This window comes from Salvia miltiorrhiza, chromosome 1 (assembly GCF_028751815.1).
Source record: "Salvia miltiorrhiza cultivar Shanhuang (shh) chromosome 1, IMPLAD_Smil_shh, whole genome shotgun sequence".
Classification (NCBI taxonomy): domain Eukaryota; kingdom Viridiplantae; phylum Streptophyta; class Magnoliopsida; order Lamiales; family Lamiaceae; genus Salvia; species Salvia miltiorrhiza.
The window spans coordinates 24,158,722-24,177,306 of record NC_080387.1 but is presented as its reverse complement, the minus strand read 5'-3'; the positions used below and the strand labels follow the sequence as shown (position 1 = coordinate 24,177,306).

Sequence of the window (18,585 nt, the reverse complement as noted above, 5' to 3'; positions counted from 1 at the left end):
AGTGCGATTTAGGGTAAAATGCCCGAGCGAGAAGGGTAAATCGCGGTAAAAAATCAATTTTGTTGAAACCCCATAACCCGCGACCCTAAACCCTACCCGGCACACGACCCACGTGCCAGATCCTACCCAGTTCGCCTCTTAAGGTTAAAATCGTCTGAAATCGAAAAAAAAGGCCAAAATTTAAGTATTTTCAATTAGTGGCCATAAATTGTGTTTTATGCTTCATTTTGGCTACCTCAAAATTTTCTCTCCCTCTCTCTCTCTCTCTCTATATATATATATATATATATATATATATATATATATATATATATATATATAAGGTGTGGTTCTAGTGATAACTACATTTTTGTAAAAACGTGTGAACTATTAAAATTAAGAAACAATACATCCGCGAGGCCATTTTGAAGAAGAAAACACAAATTGTAGTCACTAATTTGAAAAGCACAAAATCTGGTCATTTTTTTACGTTTTAGGATTGTTTTGCCCTTAATTAGGGCGGATCAGATTCGGGTTTGCGCGCGGGTTAGGCACACTTGGCAATTTTAGTGCCAAAGTACCAACCGAAAAAGAAAAAAAAATCTAAGTAAACTAGTATTTTTTACACTATTAGTGCCAATAGTGCCATGCACGAATGGTACTAGTGATCATTTGACACTATTAGTGCCAATATTGCCATACAGGAATGGTACTAGTGATCATATTAGTGCCAATAGTGCCATTTACTTATGTTGATACACTGTCTTGTCTTATATAGATGAGTGCAATTATACGGCCATTCTGAACACTTCCCCGTAGGGTTTAGATTATCTATTTAGGGTTTAGATTCCACATTTAGGGTTAAGATTATCAATTTAGGGTTTAGATTCTCCATTTTGGGTGTTCCACGAATGGTACTTATGGCTATATTAGTGTCATTAGTGTCATATACTCTCTCTTATGGTCACTAGTACGATTCGTGCATGGTACTGTTAGCAATAATAGTGCCAAAAGTATCAATTTACTTAGATTTTTTTTTCCTGTTGGCACTTTTGGCAGTAATAGTGCCAAGTGTGCCTAACCCGCGTGCAAACCCGAATCCGATCCGCCCTAATTAAGGGCAAAACAATCTTTAAACAAAACAAAATGGTCAAAATTTGAGTTTTTTAGATTTGTGGCCAAATATTGTGTTTTGTTGTTCAAAATGGCTATCTCAAAATAGTACTTTAAAATTAATGCATTTACTATAAAAATGAATGCATCCACAGTTAATATTAATGTACTCGAAAAAAAATAATTTTTTTTCTCTCCAGGATTTGAACTCGAGTGATGCATTTTTTTTAAATAAAGCTATTATTAAAAAAATAAAAACCTAGGAACCCTTGAAAGCACAAAGAAGCAAACTAAATGTCGAGTCTCATTAAAACATTTTTAAGGAAAACTCAGTGGGAAAACACTTAAAAAGAAAAAAGAGTACTCATCTAAAAAAGAAGAACGACAACAAAGAAACAGGAAAAGCCAACATGAGGGGGGCGTACTTCAGAAGCTCCGGCCTGACCATCGCCCTTAAGCAAACCCGGAACCCCCCACATGCCTAAAAACACGACAAAGAAACAAAAAATAAATAACTCGACACAACGCCGAAAAGTAGGAAAACAATCAACAATGTCCACACCCGAACCAAAACCAGCAAACTCACCAAGGTCACACAAAGCATTAGTGTGAGCAAGCGGAAGTCTTCGCCACTGTGGACGAAGGCAAAAGCCAATTCAGAAACGGTCGTTCAAGAGAACCGCTCGACGTCTAGAGAAACGGCGGAGCATCCAAAGGAGTCTAAACCTCTAAGGCCTAGCTACTAGAGCACCAGTAAACTGAAAAAAGGCACCAGACGACACTCCAACCAACAACACCAAAAACAACCACCACCCAAGCACTAAAAGGACGCATCAGATTAAAAAGAAAAAGCACAAACGACAACAGCATGCAGTGAGAAATAATGTTACCATGCGCAAATGACTATGAGTAGCCATATCGAGGCGGACAACTTGTTTGATGATATCAAGCTCCTGAGGCCACCATCCATCTTCACGAGAAGGATATGCCATAATGTCAGCGACTTTGTTGCCCTCCCGAAAGATATGCGTAACCATAGGATTAAACCTCTGAAGAAGACCAAACACATTTTTCCACAACGCCACAAAGCGCCAAGGAACATCCTCTGAGCGGGTGCTTAGCAAGTTAACAACATAGGTAGAGTCAGACTCAATCCAGAGATGAGTCCAACCACGAGTAGAGGCAATTTGAATTGCCACAATAACTGCCAGCAATTCAACCTCAAAAGCATAACCCCGACCTGCCTCCGCGTGGAAGCTGCCCCTAACCCAACTCCAATGATCCCGGAACACGCCTCCCGCAGAGATAATACCTAGGGAACCAGACGCCGAGCCATCGGTGTTAACTTTAATCCAAGGGGCCGTGGGAGGCCACCAATGCACTAAAATAAACTCAGGAGGAGGTGCCACCCTAGGGGAAACACCAATATTCTTGAGAGTAGTGTAGTTCGACCAGGAATTGCTCATATGGCCCAGCTTGCAGAAATTTCCCTCCATCTTCTGAAACGCAAGACGGACTGTGTGCAGCAGATGCTTAGCACTGAATTGCTTGTCATCGAAAAGATAATAGCATTACTGAGCTTTGGGCTAGCCATCACCCAACAAAAAACATTATCCGCATAGAAAATCCAGCAAAGACCATTGGGAAGTTTTCGACTAACCATCACCACCCAATAAATCTCTCTAGAAAGCCACCCGCAAACACAGAAAAAAAACCACTTCTAACCTCGGAACCATGCGAATCCGAAAACTCTGATGCAAGAAACGAACCATATGTCTGAACGAGCAATCCTGCAGCTGAATGCGACAGGCAGATGGTTGCCAAACGATCATGTCTGCAGCACTAACATCGCTCGCATGCCTAGCTACCAAAGCTGCAGAAAATCGACGCAAGCTCCAAGGCTTGCACCAACGGCGAAAACCAGTAGAACCTCGACGCTAACTAGGGAAAATGATCAAGTTCCTTCAATTGCGGAGCCACCAATAAAGCCCGACCTCCCGACACCCAGTACCTAGCGCACCAGGATACTGAAAAAAGCTCCAAGACTAAGAGTGTCTAAACGGGACGGGTCGGGTACCCTACCCGATTTTTGCGGGTACCCGATCCCGCAAATTCAATTTTTTTCCTACCCGGTCCCGACCCTGACCACACTGTCGGGTACCCTAATACCCGATGCGGGTACCCGCATACCCGCAATTCAACCAATTTTTCAAATTTCTCTTCTTTTGGCTAATTAATAAATCAAATTTTAATTCATTTATATTTGGGTTAATCTACCTAAATTCGATCCAAGAACTGCATAATACTATATGTCCATTCTAATCCATTTTTTTAAATAATTTATTCATATGTATGTGTTACTGTGTATAATGTATTAGCGTACATATAGTCTCACTCTTATCATCCTATCAAAAATTCATCCTATAAAATAGTGCACAAACATCCTGAAAATTGATTTAATTTTCTATACAAATCGGCCCCTTATCTCTCAAACACAAACTTTTTTTTTTTAATAGAAAAGCTTATTTGGTGTAAATTGTAATTGTAAACTGTAAAACCACAAGTTCCCACCAAAGTCAAAATATTTTGCCTAATTAAAATCATGAGTAGAGTAGAAAATCTATATATTCATCAACAATTATAAATTATACATTGCATTCTATTTGCATTCTATTCACAAATCGCAAGGCAGAGAGAAGAGAAGTTCTTTTTGTTCCAGTTCTTCAATTAGGAATTAGGATTTTGAATTTTGAATTTTTGATATTAAAATATTATTAACTTATATAAAATATTAAAAATATATAATCCCTCCGTCTCACTTCAATTGACACACTTACCTTTTTTGTCGGTCCCACTTTAATTGACACTTTTCAAAAATAGTATGTGGTCCATACCTTCTCTACACACATTAAACAAATGGTCATCACCCACTTTACACGCCCAATCCTTTATTCTTAATCTTCGTGCCCAAAGTAAAAGTGCCAATTGAAGTGGGACGAAGGGAGTATTAATTAAATATTTAGGCGGGTATTCGGGTATACCCGATACCCGCATATTTTGAAATATCAATACCCGATCCTGACCCGCACCCCGTAAAAAGCGGGTATCGGGTACCTGAAACTCACACGGGTATAGGGGTCGGGTCGGGTATACCCGATACCCGCATCCCGATTTGACACCCCTATCCAAGACGCTCCAAACACAAGCACCAAAGATCCCAACCAAAACACCAAAAATAGAGCCCCTCAAAAAAGTACGAAAACAACACCCCAAGCCGAAGCCAAAGACCCATGCAACTAATTCACCATTCGAATATGGTTGTGAGTAGCTATGTCACGACGGGCCGTATGTTTTATAACGTTTAGCTTGTGAGGCCACCAACCCTCATCCGGCCATAATATCCGCGACTTTATTGCCTTCACAGTATATATGAATTACTTGAATCTGGAACCCCTGATGTACAAGGAGCACATTGCGTCATGACGCAACAAAACTCCACATCACATCCTTGGGACGAGATTGAAGAAGTTCCACAATGTAGGTCGAGTCCGATTCAATCCGCAACTAGGTCCAACTGCGAGAGTGAGCAATCTGGACAACCACAATGACAGCTAAGAGTTCGGCTTCAAAGGAATAGCCCATCCCACCTTTGAAGTGAAAGCAGTCACGAACCCAGCTTCAATGGAAGACACCGCCAGCAACAATGAGACCCAGCGCACCACCCATAGTTGAGTCGTCCGTGTTAACTTTAATCCAAGGGGCAATAGGAAGCCACCAGTGAACCGAGAGGAAATCTAGAGGTGTCGCCGCTCTAGCTGGGACGTCGATGGCTCATAGAATAAGATAGTCTAACCAAACATTGTGCATATGGCCAAGATTTCAAAAATTACCATCAATTTCCTGAAACGCAACTTTAACTGTATGAAATGCTCGCCTGAAATCGAAAATCTTGCTATCAAACAGACAACTATTCCTTTGCATCCGAATCACCCAAATAAGGGTGATAACCCCCGCTTTCCAGAAACAAAGAATTTGAGGATTGAGCTTATAATTCTAAGCAGAAATAAGGAAGCTATGGATGTTCGATGCGTGGATGGCGTGAGAGAAATTGAACCAACCAATTAGGGCACACACATCTACAACCCCAAAAGATATGATCAGCACTCTTGGCACCTCCGAGACAGAATGTACAACAATTAAGTCTGATAAGACCATAGTGGATAAGATAGTCAAAGGTGGGCATGCGACTATGAAGAATCCTCCAACACACAAGCAATCGTCTAACATGGATATAGGTTTCCCAGAGCCAAGATCCCCAAAGAACTTTGAGAAATCTCTAGCAATTGTTGGCAAAGGCAAGAGCCATGGTGACTTTGCCATGAATCGAGGACTTCCAATAACGCGTGTCAAAGTCAGTCCCAACCGGAAGCAAAAGAATGTCACAAATGATATGCATGGAAGGAGTTGATAAAAAGTTATTTGACGGTGGGGTTATGTACAAAATAATGTTTAAATGGTAGTAATTGTAAAACTGATGGTGTGGTCATATACAAAAATAGAAAGTAATGAGATTTGGGCAAATAGGACACCCTAAAAAAGGAAATTAGGGCAAATTTTTTTGGGACGGAGGGAGTAATATACACATACACCCGGTCTTATGTATGAGACATGTCTAAATAAGAGCAGGGCACAGATTGAATAAATAATAGTACAATTTTTCGTGAATAGAAATAACAATTGTTGTGAAAAAAAAGTAACGTTTTACAAATTTTAAAGTTTTTCATGTTGATTATTACTTTTCATCACAACAATAATTACTTCGAATTATTCATATTTTGAAACATTACCTTTCTTCATATCAATAATTATTTTTTCTTACGATAATAAATTACTTAACCAAATAAATACAAGTTCTCTGTGTCCGCCATTCACACCGTCGCCACGCCCTTTTCCGCGGCCGTGCCGCCTTACTTTCTTACCGGCGCACCTCAAGCCCTGCACTCGTGCCACCTTTCCTTTCAACCGGTGTGCCCCTGCATCGCATCCATGCCGCTACTATGCCAACCACTTGTTCGCGCGCCCTCAGTCATTTCTCTCTTGCCATGTGGAGGATCGTGTCAAGTCAGACCCGATTTTTAGGTGAGACCAATCTCACCACCCAAGACTTCCTCATAAATTTTAGTTACCATATGTCATAAATGAACGCCATTTCAATTACTCGAAATAAATTGCTTAGTAATTATGGTCAATAACAAAATATTACTACTGGTCAATAACGATGTTCTATAGGAGGTGTTTGGTTTGAGTGATAAGGCATAATTGATAAAATAATCCACCTTAATAAGGTGTTTGGTTTGCATGATTGAGCCTGTGATTGATAACATGACTCATATCTAATCACCCAAATGAGTGATTGTTTATCACCCCAAAAGTTGGATGAATTATTTAATCACTCATCCAATCCTATCAATCTTATCAATTTTATCTATCACATCCACCAAACTAAATGCCTCCTAATAAGTTTACCATTGACAATCAAATTAGATAATTGCATATCATAGCTCAAGTCCTTTATATATAATCATAAACTTTACGTGAGTATTCTTCGACGTTTATAATTTATTTTTCAACAGCTACATAACTTACACACTACGAAGGCTCCATTAATCATTTAATAAAAGGGATTGTGGAAAAAAAATATGAATTTTGATAAAAAAAAAAATTGTACTCCTTTCGTCTTTCCTATTTTGAGATATTTTTTATTTTGAGACGTCTCTACCTATCTTGAGATATTTTTTTTATTTGGCAAAAGTTTTACTCTTTGTTGACCTTTTCATTTTTTCACCAACCACACTTAACATAATAAAATTTTGTCTCAAGATAGATGGGACGAGGGGAATAGTTTTTATGTAAACTTTCAATTAAGCCAAAAAATACATGAACTTATATTTTAGTTGCAATTTTCACATGAGTTTGACTTTCGGCGGAATTAGAACTTTTTTGATGGTCGAAATTAAGTCAAATATATTAAGTTTTGCCTTTTAAATCTCCGAGCTTCTAAATATTCCTCATCATTAGAAAGTACACCAATATCAAGTGAACTTCCGACTATCAACTAAGCTATAATTTTGTCGAAAGTCAACCATGATGTAAATTACAACTAAAATATAAATTTATAAATTTTTTAAATTAATTTAAAATTCAGATAATTTTTTTTAATCAAAATTCGTGTATTTCTTTTTTACCATAGCCCCTTAATTAAACCATGAGCATACCTCCCCAGAAAACGAAATTAAGGAAAAAATTTGTCGAAGGTTTTTACCTAACGTTGCAAGTGTTTTTAGGTAAATATTTGCATGTGGCCATACAAAAACAATCTCTCAACTATTGGTGACGCATCTTTAAGTGCCAATTATGCAATGAGTGGTAGATGTTACTCAAACTAAAATTACAAATGTCACATCAAGGTTTTATTAATCATTTTTGTATCCAGAGATGACTGTCACTTAACATACTAAATGGAAATAATTAATTGGAAGTTCAATTATTTATCCATTTAACCAAATTGCTACATCTTCTTCCTTCATTTTTACTCCCATAAAGAAAAGGCAAAAAGAATAAAAAGGAAAAAAAAGAAGAGAATTAGAAAAGAATTGGAATTCCACAAGTCCACACTCTCTCTCTCTCTCTCTCATATCTGTGCACAGAATAGTACTGTTACACACTCCAGCTGCAAAAGAAACTGTTAATTATCAGATCAAAAACCCATTGAATTTTACTCAACTCGCCTTTCCCTGATCTCCCATTTTCTCTCACAACTCGCATCTTCGCCTCACCGCAGCCGTCAATCGGCTTCGATATTACCCTCTCCTACGCCGTCGATTTATTCACGACTTCATTCTCCTACTTGGTTACTAACTCACGTTTACTCGGCAATTGGCGAGCTCTGCAGTTGTACCTTGTGCAATTCGCGCGGTTACTCTGCTGCCGACGGCGTGCAGTTGACTGGGAGTTGAGTATTTTATGAGTGTGGATGGTGGATGGAGGAGGGTTTTCATTTAGGGCTTGTTCGGGAAAGCGGAAATTTTTGTTTTGATGTCACGCGCCGCCGATAGGATGAGCAGCTCCGACGTCAGCAGAACTGGTGGCCCAATCGAGAGGGATATTGAACAAGTATAAATTAATTGGCTTGTTATTACCTTTTGGTTTTATGAGCATTTTAACTCTCGGGTGTTGGATTGAGCTGTATTAATTTCTCTATTGCTTAGTGTGTTTGTGGTGATAGTTTCTGTTCATTTGGGTTAGCTGATTGCGTTCTTCGAATTTTATTCAAATTGCTAATTACTATACGCATGGGCTTGTTTCTAGTTAGAAATTCATAAAGAGCTGGCTAGAGTTTGTAGTTCATAAGGATAAAGATCAATATCATTATCAGGGTAAAATTAGGTATAGTCACATTCTGATGTATTTCATGGGATGGATTGGGTTGATGGTGGCGTGGGTGGGTTGAGGTTGGGGGTTTGGGGTTATGGCTCTTCTTTGATATTGCTGGAGCTCTTTAACAATTTTTCCTTCTTATGCATATTTGTGGTGTCGTGTTTCTGTTTCCTAAGATTTTTATACTGCGTAATGCAAATGCACTGATAGCTGAAGTTACTCTATGCAGAAAGGCTTCATTTGCTGCTTGCCGTACTGGCTATTTGGTTTAACTAAGTACTTTTTTCTAAGTGGATCACCAGCCTTTTAAACTGACATGATTTTGTAAAAGCATGATCTAGAAGTAAGAATCAGAAAGCTATAAGAGAATCCTCAGACTTTTGCTTGGAGAGAAAGATTTTGAAGACGTGTTCTAATTTTCCGGCGTCTTATTTCTTTGATTCTCACCGATTTTATTCCAATCATCGATACTCAGGTCAAAATACTTGACATCAACTCATGAAGTATCCATTGACAAGATTTCTGAAAATTTCTGAGAATTTCTTTAAGCTTAATTAAGTTTTCTTAATTATTGTTTGCATGGCATGGGTATGCCAAACATTACTTATATCTCACTCCTGGCACTCCCATGATTGCTGGCTAGTGGCCTTGTCAGTTCCACAACACGTTCACACTATACTTTTGTATCGCTGGCGTCCCATATATTATATTTATAGTTCATCCAAATTAAAGATATAAATGATAAATTGGCCAATGTTGCCAGAAGTATGCAAAACATGGAATGGAGCTCAGTAGACCGAGTTAAAGCATGATGATAGTCTTGGTTAACCTTCATGATTATCTTTCTGGGCAAACTTATGCAACATCATTTCATTTTTGGGGTGCATGAATTAGTACAATCTTCATGTGTCTGAATAGCTCCTAGTGAAGTCTCAATTGATATCAAAGCTTCAAATGATGAAGTGATTGCTCAAATATTTTGTTCCTTTAAAGTTCCTAACAGCTCAACAATATTTTTCATTTTCTGAGCACTTGATCATCATGTACTTATAGTGGTATGATTTTTCTTTAAGTTGTGGTTGCTTTAAGCTTGAAAAACGGAACTTTGACGTGCTGATCTTCTGCATTTTCATTTAATTTGACTTAGGATTTTTCACTGAATTTCTTAGTTTGAGGCTTTGTTCATTATATTTGTAGTATTCTGTATAGTTAACTGGAATTATACAAAATCGCTTACTTTCTATTTCATTTATTGTGTCCAACAGGCTATGCTAATCTATTGTAAATTTGCTGATTTTTATGACAGGCTATCACAGCTCTAAAGAAAGGGGCATACTTACTGAAGTATGGGAGAAGAGGGAAGCCCAAATTTTGCCCATTCCGTCTGGCAAATGTAAGTCCATTGGATATTTAAGATTTTGGCTTTTGGGATTTTCTTTGTCACTTCAGTTTGTGACATTACAATAAGTTATGGATGCAATAAATTCCAATAGTCTTCAGTTTTTAGCTCATATGTTTCTCTCTATTTAATTTTGTTTTTGTTTTTAAGGTTCATGAAACTATGTGTAACCCTGTTGCCGCTAAATGTCATACATGTATATTGAAATCTTGTTTACTTCTTGATGGTTGTGTACAACACAGCCAACAACAAATGCATGCTCTGATTAGCTGCTACTTTGTAGCAGTTGATCGATATGCCCCTTAGTATCTAGACTTATAGCATGTGTGAAACTATTGATTTGCAAAAGTGAGGATTGATCTATTATTGTTTTCACATGTATAATTTAATATACTAGCAATGATTTAAATCTACATTTCAAGTATAACAACCCCCCTCCCAAAAAAAAAAGTAAAAGAAAGAAGAACAGATAAAGGGAAACAAAGCAATATGTTAAACTTGTGGAACCTTTCTCTCCTTGATTGTGAGGATTTAAAAAAAAATATGCAGAGTATATTAACTATTGTTGATTCGCGTGATAAAAAATAAACTCTAGGTAGTAGGTTGAAATAAACCCCTCTATAAGTGATGCATGATATGTTCTGGCCTCTGATTTCTTCTGCTAGTAAGGGAGCTGGCATGGATGACCTGGGGTTTAGTTTCATTTAAGACTTGAGTTGGATGCTTCAAGTAGCACATTGTCATAAACTTCTACTACCTTTATTCAATGCAAGTCTGATAATCTTTCTTAAAGTTCACTAGAAAGGTTTTCTTATTTTGTGTAAATCTGATAAGTACTATCGAATATGAGCTGGTACCCTGATCATTAAAAGCATTAAACACATTTAGCATGATTGTTGAACCCTGGCACATTGTTAATTTGTTATTAATTCCTTCATTTTTACCATGTTATTTGTGGTCTGGTTTTGCTCTTTTGAGAAATCTTGGAAAGACATTGTAAAAATCTAACGAGTGCTTCTGCTTTATTTCAGGATGAATCTGTTCTTATATGGTTCTCGGGTAAAGAGGAGAAACACCTTAAACTTAGTCATGTTTCCAGAATTATATCAGGGCAACGGACTGTGAGTTTCCTATTTCTCGCACCTCATTGACAGCTTATGCACAATAACTTTTCATGTTAATTATGGTTCACCATATGATTTTGTCCCTGTAGACTCATATGTCAAATAATGCTGCAAATCTAACATGACTACAAGAAACTCTACTCTGCGGTCCCTCAACCTGTTAGAATCAAACTAGATCTTGTACGTCTATTCAGGAAGCACTAGGGCTTGTAGATCATATGTTTCCAAGTGAGACAGATGTATCCCCAGCTCCTATAGACTTCACTTACTTAATAAGACAGCCCAACCAGATCCATGTGCCAGCGGTACTTTATGGCTCATCAATATAGTTCTGGCCAAATAATTGATTTTAGGACTATTTTTTTATTGTGCTTAGAGTTTGAAATATTCAATGTAATTTTTTATCGTATTGCTGAACTAAACTAAACTTTTAACCTCCATATGCTGAATTCTATTTGGGGTACCCTTATGAATCTTTTAAAGACGAACTGAATCATTTACTGTTAAACTTACAGTTTGGAGATTTGAGCTATCTGAATATGATGTTATTTGATTTGTGTAGAGTATGTGCGCAATTAATTTATGAGTCCTGTTAATACATTTCTGGGTAAATACTTGAATTGCCTTCTTCATATTCTGACTATTTGTCTCCTGTTCCAGCCAATTTTTCAAAGGTACCCACGACCTGAGAAAGAATACCAATCATTTTCTCTTATATACAATGACAGATCACTTGATTTGGTAAGATTCTCTTTGTTATCCTAAGTTCTTCGGAAAACAAGTATTTGGGCCATTGCTCTTTCTCTGATCATTTAATTTGAACCATTTTCCTTTCCTTTTGTAGATATGTAAGGACAAGGAGGAAGCTGAAGTCTGGTTTAGTGGCCTTAAGGCACTGATTTCACGAGGTCACCAGCGGAAGTGGAGAACAGAATCAAGGAGTGATGGAATCTCTTCTGGAGCTACTAGTCCTAGAACATACACAAGAAGAAGTTCGCCACTGCACTCCCCCTTTGGAAGTGGTGATAGCTTGCAGAAGGTATACTGCTTTCATTATAGCCACACTTCCTCTTTTCTGATTTATAGGCTAGACATTTGTATGCTCTTCACTCTCTTTTTTTTCCTAACTTTTTTACCTTTTCTAAAGTAAACTTTTGCAACTTGAAATCACTTTACCAGGATGGTGGTGATCAACTTCGTCTCCACAGCCCTTATGAGAGTCCTCCAAAAAATGGTTTAGATAAGGTATTTTCTGATGCCATAATGTATGCTGTGCCTCCAAAGGGTTTCTTCCCCTCAGATTCTGCTAGTGGTTCGGTGCATTCTGTGTCTTCTGGAGGTTCTGATGGCATACATGGTCACATGAAAGGAATGGGGGTAGATGCCTTCAGAGTGAGCCTTTCTAGTGCTGTAAGCTCATCAAGTCAAGGTTCTGGTCATGATGATGGTGATGCCCTGGGCGATGTTTTCATTTGGGGAGAAGGCACTGGGGATGGTGTTATTGGTGGTGGACCACACAGAGTTGGAAGTAGTCTTGTAGTGAAAATGGATGCATTATTGCCCAAAGCATTAGAATCTGCAGTTGTATTAGATGTTCAGAACATAGCTTGTGGTGGACGGCATGCTGCCATAGTGACTAAACAGGGAGAAATATTTTCTTGGGGTGAAGAATTAGGAGGCAGGCTTGGTCATGGCGTAGATGCCGATGTCTTGCATCCGAAGTTAATTGATGCACTCAGCAATACAAATATTGAGCTTGTTGCATGCGGTGAATATCATTCTTGTGCTGTTACACTTTCAGGAGATTTATACACTTGGGGTGATGGTCATTTTGGCCTTCTAGGGCATGGCAATGAAGTTAGCCATTGGGTGCCAAAAAGAGTAAATGGGCCACTGGAGGGAATACACGTTTCTTCAATCTCATGTGGGCCTTGGCATACAGCTGTTGTGACTTCTGCTGGGCAGTTGTTTACTTTTGGTGATGGAACTTTTGCAGTTCTTGGTCATGGAGATCGTGTAAGTATCTCAAAGCCGCGAGAAGTGGAATCTCTGAAGGGTCTACGCACTGTCCGAGCAGCCTGTGGTGTTTGGCATACTGCTGCAGTTGTTGAAGTAATGGTTGGAAGCTCAAGTTCAAGTAACTGTTCTTCAGGCAAGCTTTTTACATGGGGAGACGGCGACAAAGGTCGACTTGGACATGGTGATAAGGAATCAAAGCTTGTGCCTACCTGTGTTGCTGCTCTTGTAGAACCTAATTTTTGCCAAGTTGCTTGTGGGCACAGTATGACCGTGGCTCTTACAACCTCTGGGCATGTATACGCCATGGGGAGTCCAGTTTATGGACAGCTGGGAAACCCTCAAGCTGATGGGAAGCTCCCATGTCGTGTTGAGGGAAAACTCGGGAAGAGTTTTGTGGAGGAGATAGCTTGTGGTGCCTATCATGTGGCTGTGTTGACTTCAAGAACTGAAGTTTATACATGGGGAAAGGGAGCAAATGGTAGGTTGGGTCATGGGGATACGGATGACCGAAATTATCCAACTCTGGTTGAAGCTCTGAAAGACAAGCAAGTAAAGAGTATTGCTTGTGGTACTAATTTCACTGCAGCTATCTGCCTTCATAAGTGGGTCTCAGGGGTCGATCAGTCCATGTGTTCTGGCTGCCGCCTGCCATTTAACTTCAAAAGGAAGCGTCACAACTGTTACAACTGTGGCCTTGTTTTTTGTCATTCATGCAGCAGCAAGAAGTCACTTAGGGCTTCTATGGCGCCAAATCCCAATAAACCGTATCGTGTTTGTGATAATTGCTTCAGTAAATTGAGAAAGGCTATTGAAACTGATAATTCATCTCAGTCATCAATAAGTAGAAGAGCAAGTATGAATCAGGGAATTAATGACGCTAAAGACAAAGATGAGAAATTGGATACAAGATCTCGCCCTAATCTAGCTAGGTTTTCTTCAATGGAATCCTTGAAACAAGGGGAGAGCCTTTCCTCTAAAAGAAACAAAAAACTGGAATTTAATAGCAGTCGTGTATCACCAATCCCAAATGGAAACTCCCAGTGGGGGGCTCTTAATATCTCAAAGTCTTTCAATCCTGTATTTGGTTCATCCAAAAAATTCTTCTCAGCTTCAGTTCCTGGATCAAGAATTGTTTCTCGAGCAACATCACCAATATCACGACGGGCCAGTCCTCCTCGCTCTACTACACCAACCCCTACTCTCGGAGGACTTACATCACCTAAGATTGTTCTGGATGAGGCAAAGACGACTAATGATAACCTCAGCCAAGAAGTTATTAAATTAAGAGCACAGGTAACTTCCTTGCAGTTGGTTCTGTATTCTGTTACTGCTACTTATTTTAATGTCATTTATTTGTTTATGGTGGTTATACATGCCCTACATTTTTCACGTTTATGGTTCTTATCGCATTGAACTCTTTCTGTTGGTTGGGGATGAATTTATTAGGGTGGACATGTTTTTCATCTTACCTTAATCAGCTAATAGTGCACAGCCTCAATCTCTGGTTATCTTATATAAGTGATGGTGCTGAATAGGAGACCTATTATCTTATAGGGAGTTACATAAGTTTCACTTGAGATAAATGTTTATGTGGACAAACTTTTACTTTTTCATTGAAATCGCTAGCATGTATTCTACATTTATCAAGGAAAAGTTATTTCTTTTCTTTTACGCGGGACAGCTCTAAGTTAAATATATTGTGGTTCTCTGATTATATGTGCTGCTGCCAGATATAACTATGGCCGTCTCAGATAGCATTGAAATATATTTTGTGTGCAGGTGGAGAATCTCACTCGGAAGGCTCAACTTCAGGAAGTAGAGCTAGAAAGAACAACTACACAGCTGAAGGAGGCAATAGCAATTGCAGGGGAAGAGACTGCGAAGTGCAAAGCTGCAAAAGAAGTCATAAAATCACTTACTGCTCAAGTAAGAAATAATTCTGTATAAAAATCTAGATGACAATTCAGATGTTTACTTGCACGTATTTCTGTAAGAGAATGCATGTTTTCTTTTTTTGACAGCATGGAAATAAGCCTGTTTTATCTAGCAGTCAAGACAACTTTACTTGTACACCCTTTTTTTAATTAAAATAATCTCGGGTTCATATGTCCTTTTTACAGTACAACATACACTTGGCTTTCTTCTATTTGTTATACATTTTCTGCTGAACCATTAGTCAATAGTGAGGGGATACCCAAATGCTTTGAAAGATGTCATGACATGTATATCAGGAAGAAAAAATATCTGTATATATATATATATATATATATATATTTGCTTTCACATATCTGAAGCCCACATATCCAAGAACACCTTAGCTAGTACTTCACTTTTTTCACATTCTTCCTTTTTAATTTCGGCCCTCACACTTTTATGATGTTGAACTACCTGGAAGAATCAACTGCTAGTAGAAATATTCTTACCTTGTAGAGATTCTTGATGTTGCCCATCACTGTTAAGATATTTGTTTGCTGTCTAGTGCTGGAGCTAATTAATTGGCTTTTTCTTGTTCCTTCAATAGCTTTGGGAATCTCGTTCACAAAGTTTCTTTTAGTTGTATAATCCTGCCAGATGTGGATGAAAGTCCAGTTCTTGAACTCTTCTGAAATAATCTTTGAAGTTCTCATTGATATAAATGGTCATGTCTGCTAAAAATTAATTCATAGGAGCTTGATGATGTTTTCTATTGTGCAGCTGAAGGAAATGGCTGAAAGACTTCCTGTGGGTTCTACCAGAAGCACCAAATCTCCGCCCTTCAATCCACTTATTCCCCCTTCAATACCTAATGATGTTTCAATTGTTTCTATTGATCGAGTGAATGGTCAAACAAATACCTTGGATCTGGAATCAAATGAGTCAAACAACCCATTGCTTACTAATGGGTCTGGCACTGCAAGTAATCGCAGTTTGGGTCACAGCAGACCAGCACATACAGATGGAACAAGAAATGGTAATAGACCAAAAGAAAGTGATCCTCGTAGTGAAAATGAGTGGGTTGAGCAAGATGAGCCTGGTGTTTATATCACTCTTACCTCGCTACCTGGAGGACTCAAAGATCTGAAGCGAGTTCGTTTCAGGTATGTTGCATTCAGCTTTAGCCTATGTTTTTTCTAATGTAATACCTTCCAATTTAATGTTTAATTTTCCTAATATGTCTGGTATAACTACATAACCATTCGGTCCATTCCATAGCGAAAACACCTTTTTTTTTTCTTTTTTTTTTTCATGTTATTGAACCATGGTTTAGAATATATAGCAGTTTTTTTCATCTCTTTTCTTTTTTGGTATACTAGTAACTATAAAGTATGTCCTGGTCTATCATTTGAAGAGGTGAGACGATTAGTTTAGGCTAAAATGTTGAAAATGTAAAGCATGGAGGATTCCTCCTGATTTTGCTGTGAAATGCTTGAATGCAGTCGGAAGCGATTTAGTGAGAAGCAAGCGGAAACATGGTGGGCAGAGAACCGGGCAAGAGTATACGAACAATACAATGTGCGGATGGTTGACAAGTCAAGTGTTGGCATAGCTAGTGAGGACTTGGGACATTAACAGTGCACGTTGTGTATGTATATGATTTTTTTCTTTTTTCTTTTTTTTTTTTTTTTGGGGGGGGGGGGGGGGGGTGGGTTGTCGGTTCTCCCCTCACGTCTGAAGAGTTATTAGTGATGGTTGGAGGGTTGGGGAGGAAAGGTTTCTAATGTTTTTTTGGGTTGTTTAACCTCTTCTAATATTCTTGTTGATGGTTGACAGTGGTTTATCATTTTTTTTCCCCAGAAGAGCGTTGCGTGGGGTTTGACGTTTGAGGGTGAGAAATGTAAATTCTTCATAGGGTGGGGTGGTGGCTCTAGTTGTGAGCACCTTCCATGTATATTCTATAAACCAAATTCATTCTCTACTGTTTTTTCTTTTCTTTTTTATCTAACTTGCTTACATTGTTTCTTTAATTTGTATTTTCATCATGTGTTAGTTTGTTAATTTGCGTCACAGCATTTGTCGAAATCTAGATACCTTATTATATTATGTTTCACTCATGATAATAAATAAAAGGATTGATGGTAGATGATAAAAAAAAAAAAGAGAGAAACTATACCCATCAATACAAATATTTTTTTTAATTAGCATGCTTAATAAAATTTAAAATAAAATAAATAAATAACATAAAAAAAAAAATTCCTACCTGCCATCCCCCCTCTCTCTCTCTCTCTGCAAATTAGATCCGCTACTACAAATCTCTCTCGCCGTTCCTTAGACAATGCATGTTGCAGTTCCATCACCACCTCTCGCCCACGCCGTAGATCCACTGCCATCTCTGTCATTCTCTCTCTTGCAGTTGAATCTACCCTCCCTCGACGTAGAAAGCAGGTGGTGGTGGTGGTGGTGGTGGTGGAATGACTGTGGTGGCGGCATTTCTAGATCTAAAGCGCGTTCTTCATCACTCAAAACACAGAAGCACGATTGTGCATTTGAATTCGAGTATTTATGTATTTTACATCAATGCTCACTCGACTCATTTAATTTCGAGCAATTGAGGTCACACATTAGTATATTTCACACTAATGCTCGATTGACTCACAGTTAGAGCATTTGAGGTTGAGCAACATGCAATAATGTTCGCTCGACTTAGGGTATTGTACACTAATGCTTGACTATTCGAGTTGGTGAGAAAGAAAAAATATTTTTTTAATTTTAAACGATCATAACTTATTCGTTTTAAATTTAATTTTTATAATGTTTACATTAAATTAAAGATTTTATCATGAACTTAAGTTTAATATACATACTGAATATTTTTTTCATGAATTGAATTTGATGCTTTTTAGCATTAAATCAACAAAATAGAAAGAAAAAAAAAAGTACAAAAAAGAGAATCTGATGGAAAAAAGTTACTGTTAAATTGTATTTTCATATAATATATAGATATATTATAATAAAAATAAATATATAAATAAATGCACAAAAATGACATCTAACAAAAATATAAAAGATAAAATTAAATTAACGTAAACTAAATTTTATTGTTTTTAAGAAGCACATGGCGAAACAATGTTCTTTTGGGAGAGAATATTATTTTAGCCCGTATAAGAAATTCATATCGAATATTTTTTAATAAAAAAGTACTTTATCTGTTTCATTATTATTGTTCCAAAATTTTTGGACACGAGAATTAAGAAGAATATTAAAATTGGTTAATAATAGATCGATGGATGCAGGAGAGAGCACGACCATTTTTGGAGAGAAAACTGAGATTGAGATGGATCGGCCCCTGTCGCCGGAAACTGAAAAAGAAATCGCTAGAAAATGATTTTCTTTTTCGATGAACAGTAACCGAAAAACTGATTAATCTCACGCCTTAGCTCTATTTTTCCACAGACGGCGCCAGTTGATGAATTCAAAATCAACACCTAACTATAAAACGATAAACGACACAAAAATTTACGTGGTTTGATCATAAGATCTACATCCACGGGTGGAGTTTTGGGTGTTTCACTATATTTTTGGAGAGTGTTTACATTT

General features: G+C 37.9%; 1 protein-coding gene across 1 annotated transcript; it reads left to right on the top strand.

The window, feature by feature from the left end:
* Positions 1 to 7,702: 7,702 nt before the first annotated feature.
* On the top strand, positions 7,703 to 17,015 carry LOC131007114 (PH, RCC1 and FYVE domains-containing protein 1-like). Its single transcript, XM_057934267.1, has 9 exons — positions 7,703 to 8,265; positions 9,836 to 9,922; positions 10,960 to 11,049; positions 11,713 to 11,793; positions 11,897 to 12,091; positions 12,232 to 14,364; positions 14,851 to 14,997; positions 15,766 to 16,148; positions 16,488 to 17,015. The coding sequence occupies exons 1-9, from the start codon at positions 8,188 to 8,190 to the stop codon at positions 16,618 to 16,620; spliced, it is 3,327 nt and encodes a 1,108-aa protein (XP_057790250.1). The 5' UTR covers positions 7,703 to 8,187; the 3' UTR covers positions 16,621 to 17,015.
* The last annotated feature ends 1,570 nt before the right edge of the window (positions 17,016 to 18,585 follow it).

Bases quoted from the DNA above. Each gene is read 5' to 3' on its own strand.
- LOC131007114 (XM_057934267.1), top strand. From the start codon at position 8,188: ATGTCACGCGCCGCCGATAGGATGAGCAGCTCCGACGTCAGCAGAACT. The intron at 8,266-9,835 runs GTATAAATTAAT...TTTTTATGACAG, and splicing joins TCGAGAGGGATATTGAACAA to GCTATCACAGCTCTAAAGAA. The intron at 9,923-10,959 runs GTAAGTCCATTG...GCTTTATTTCAG, and splicing joins GCCCATTCCGTCTGGCAAAT to GATGAATCTGTTCTTATATG.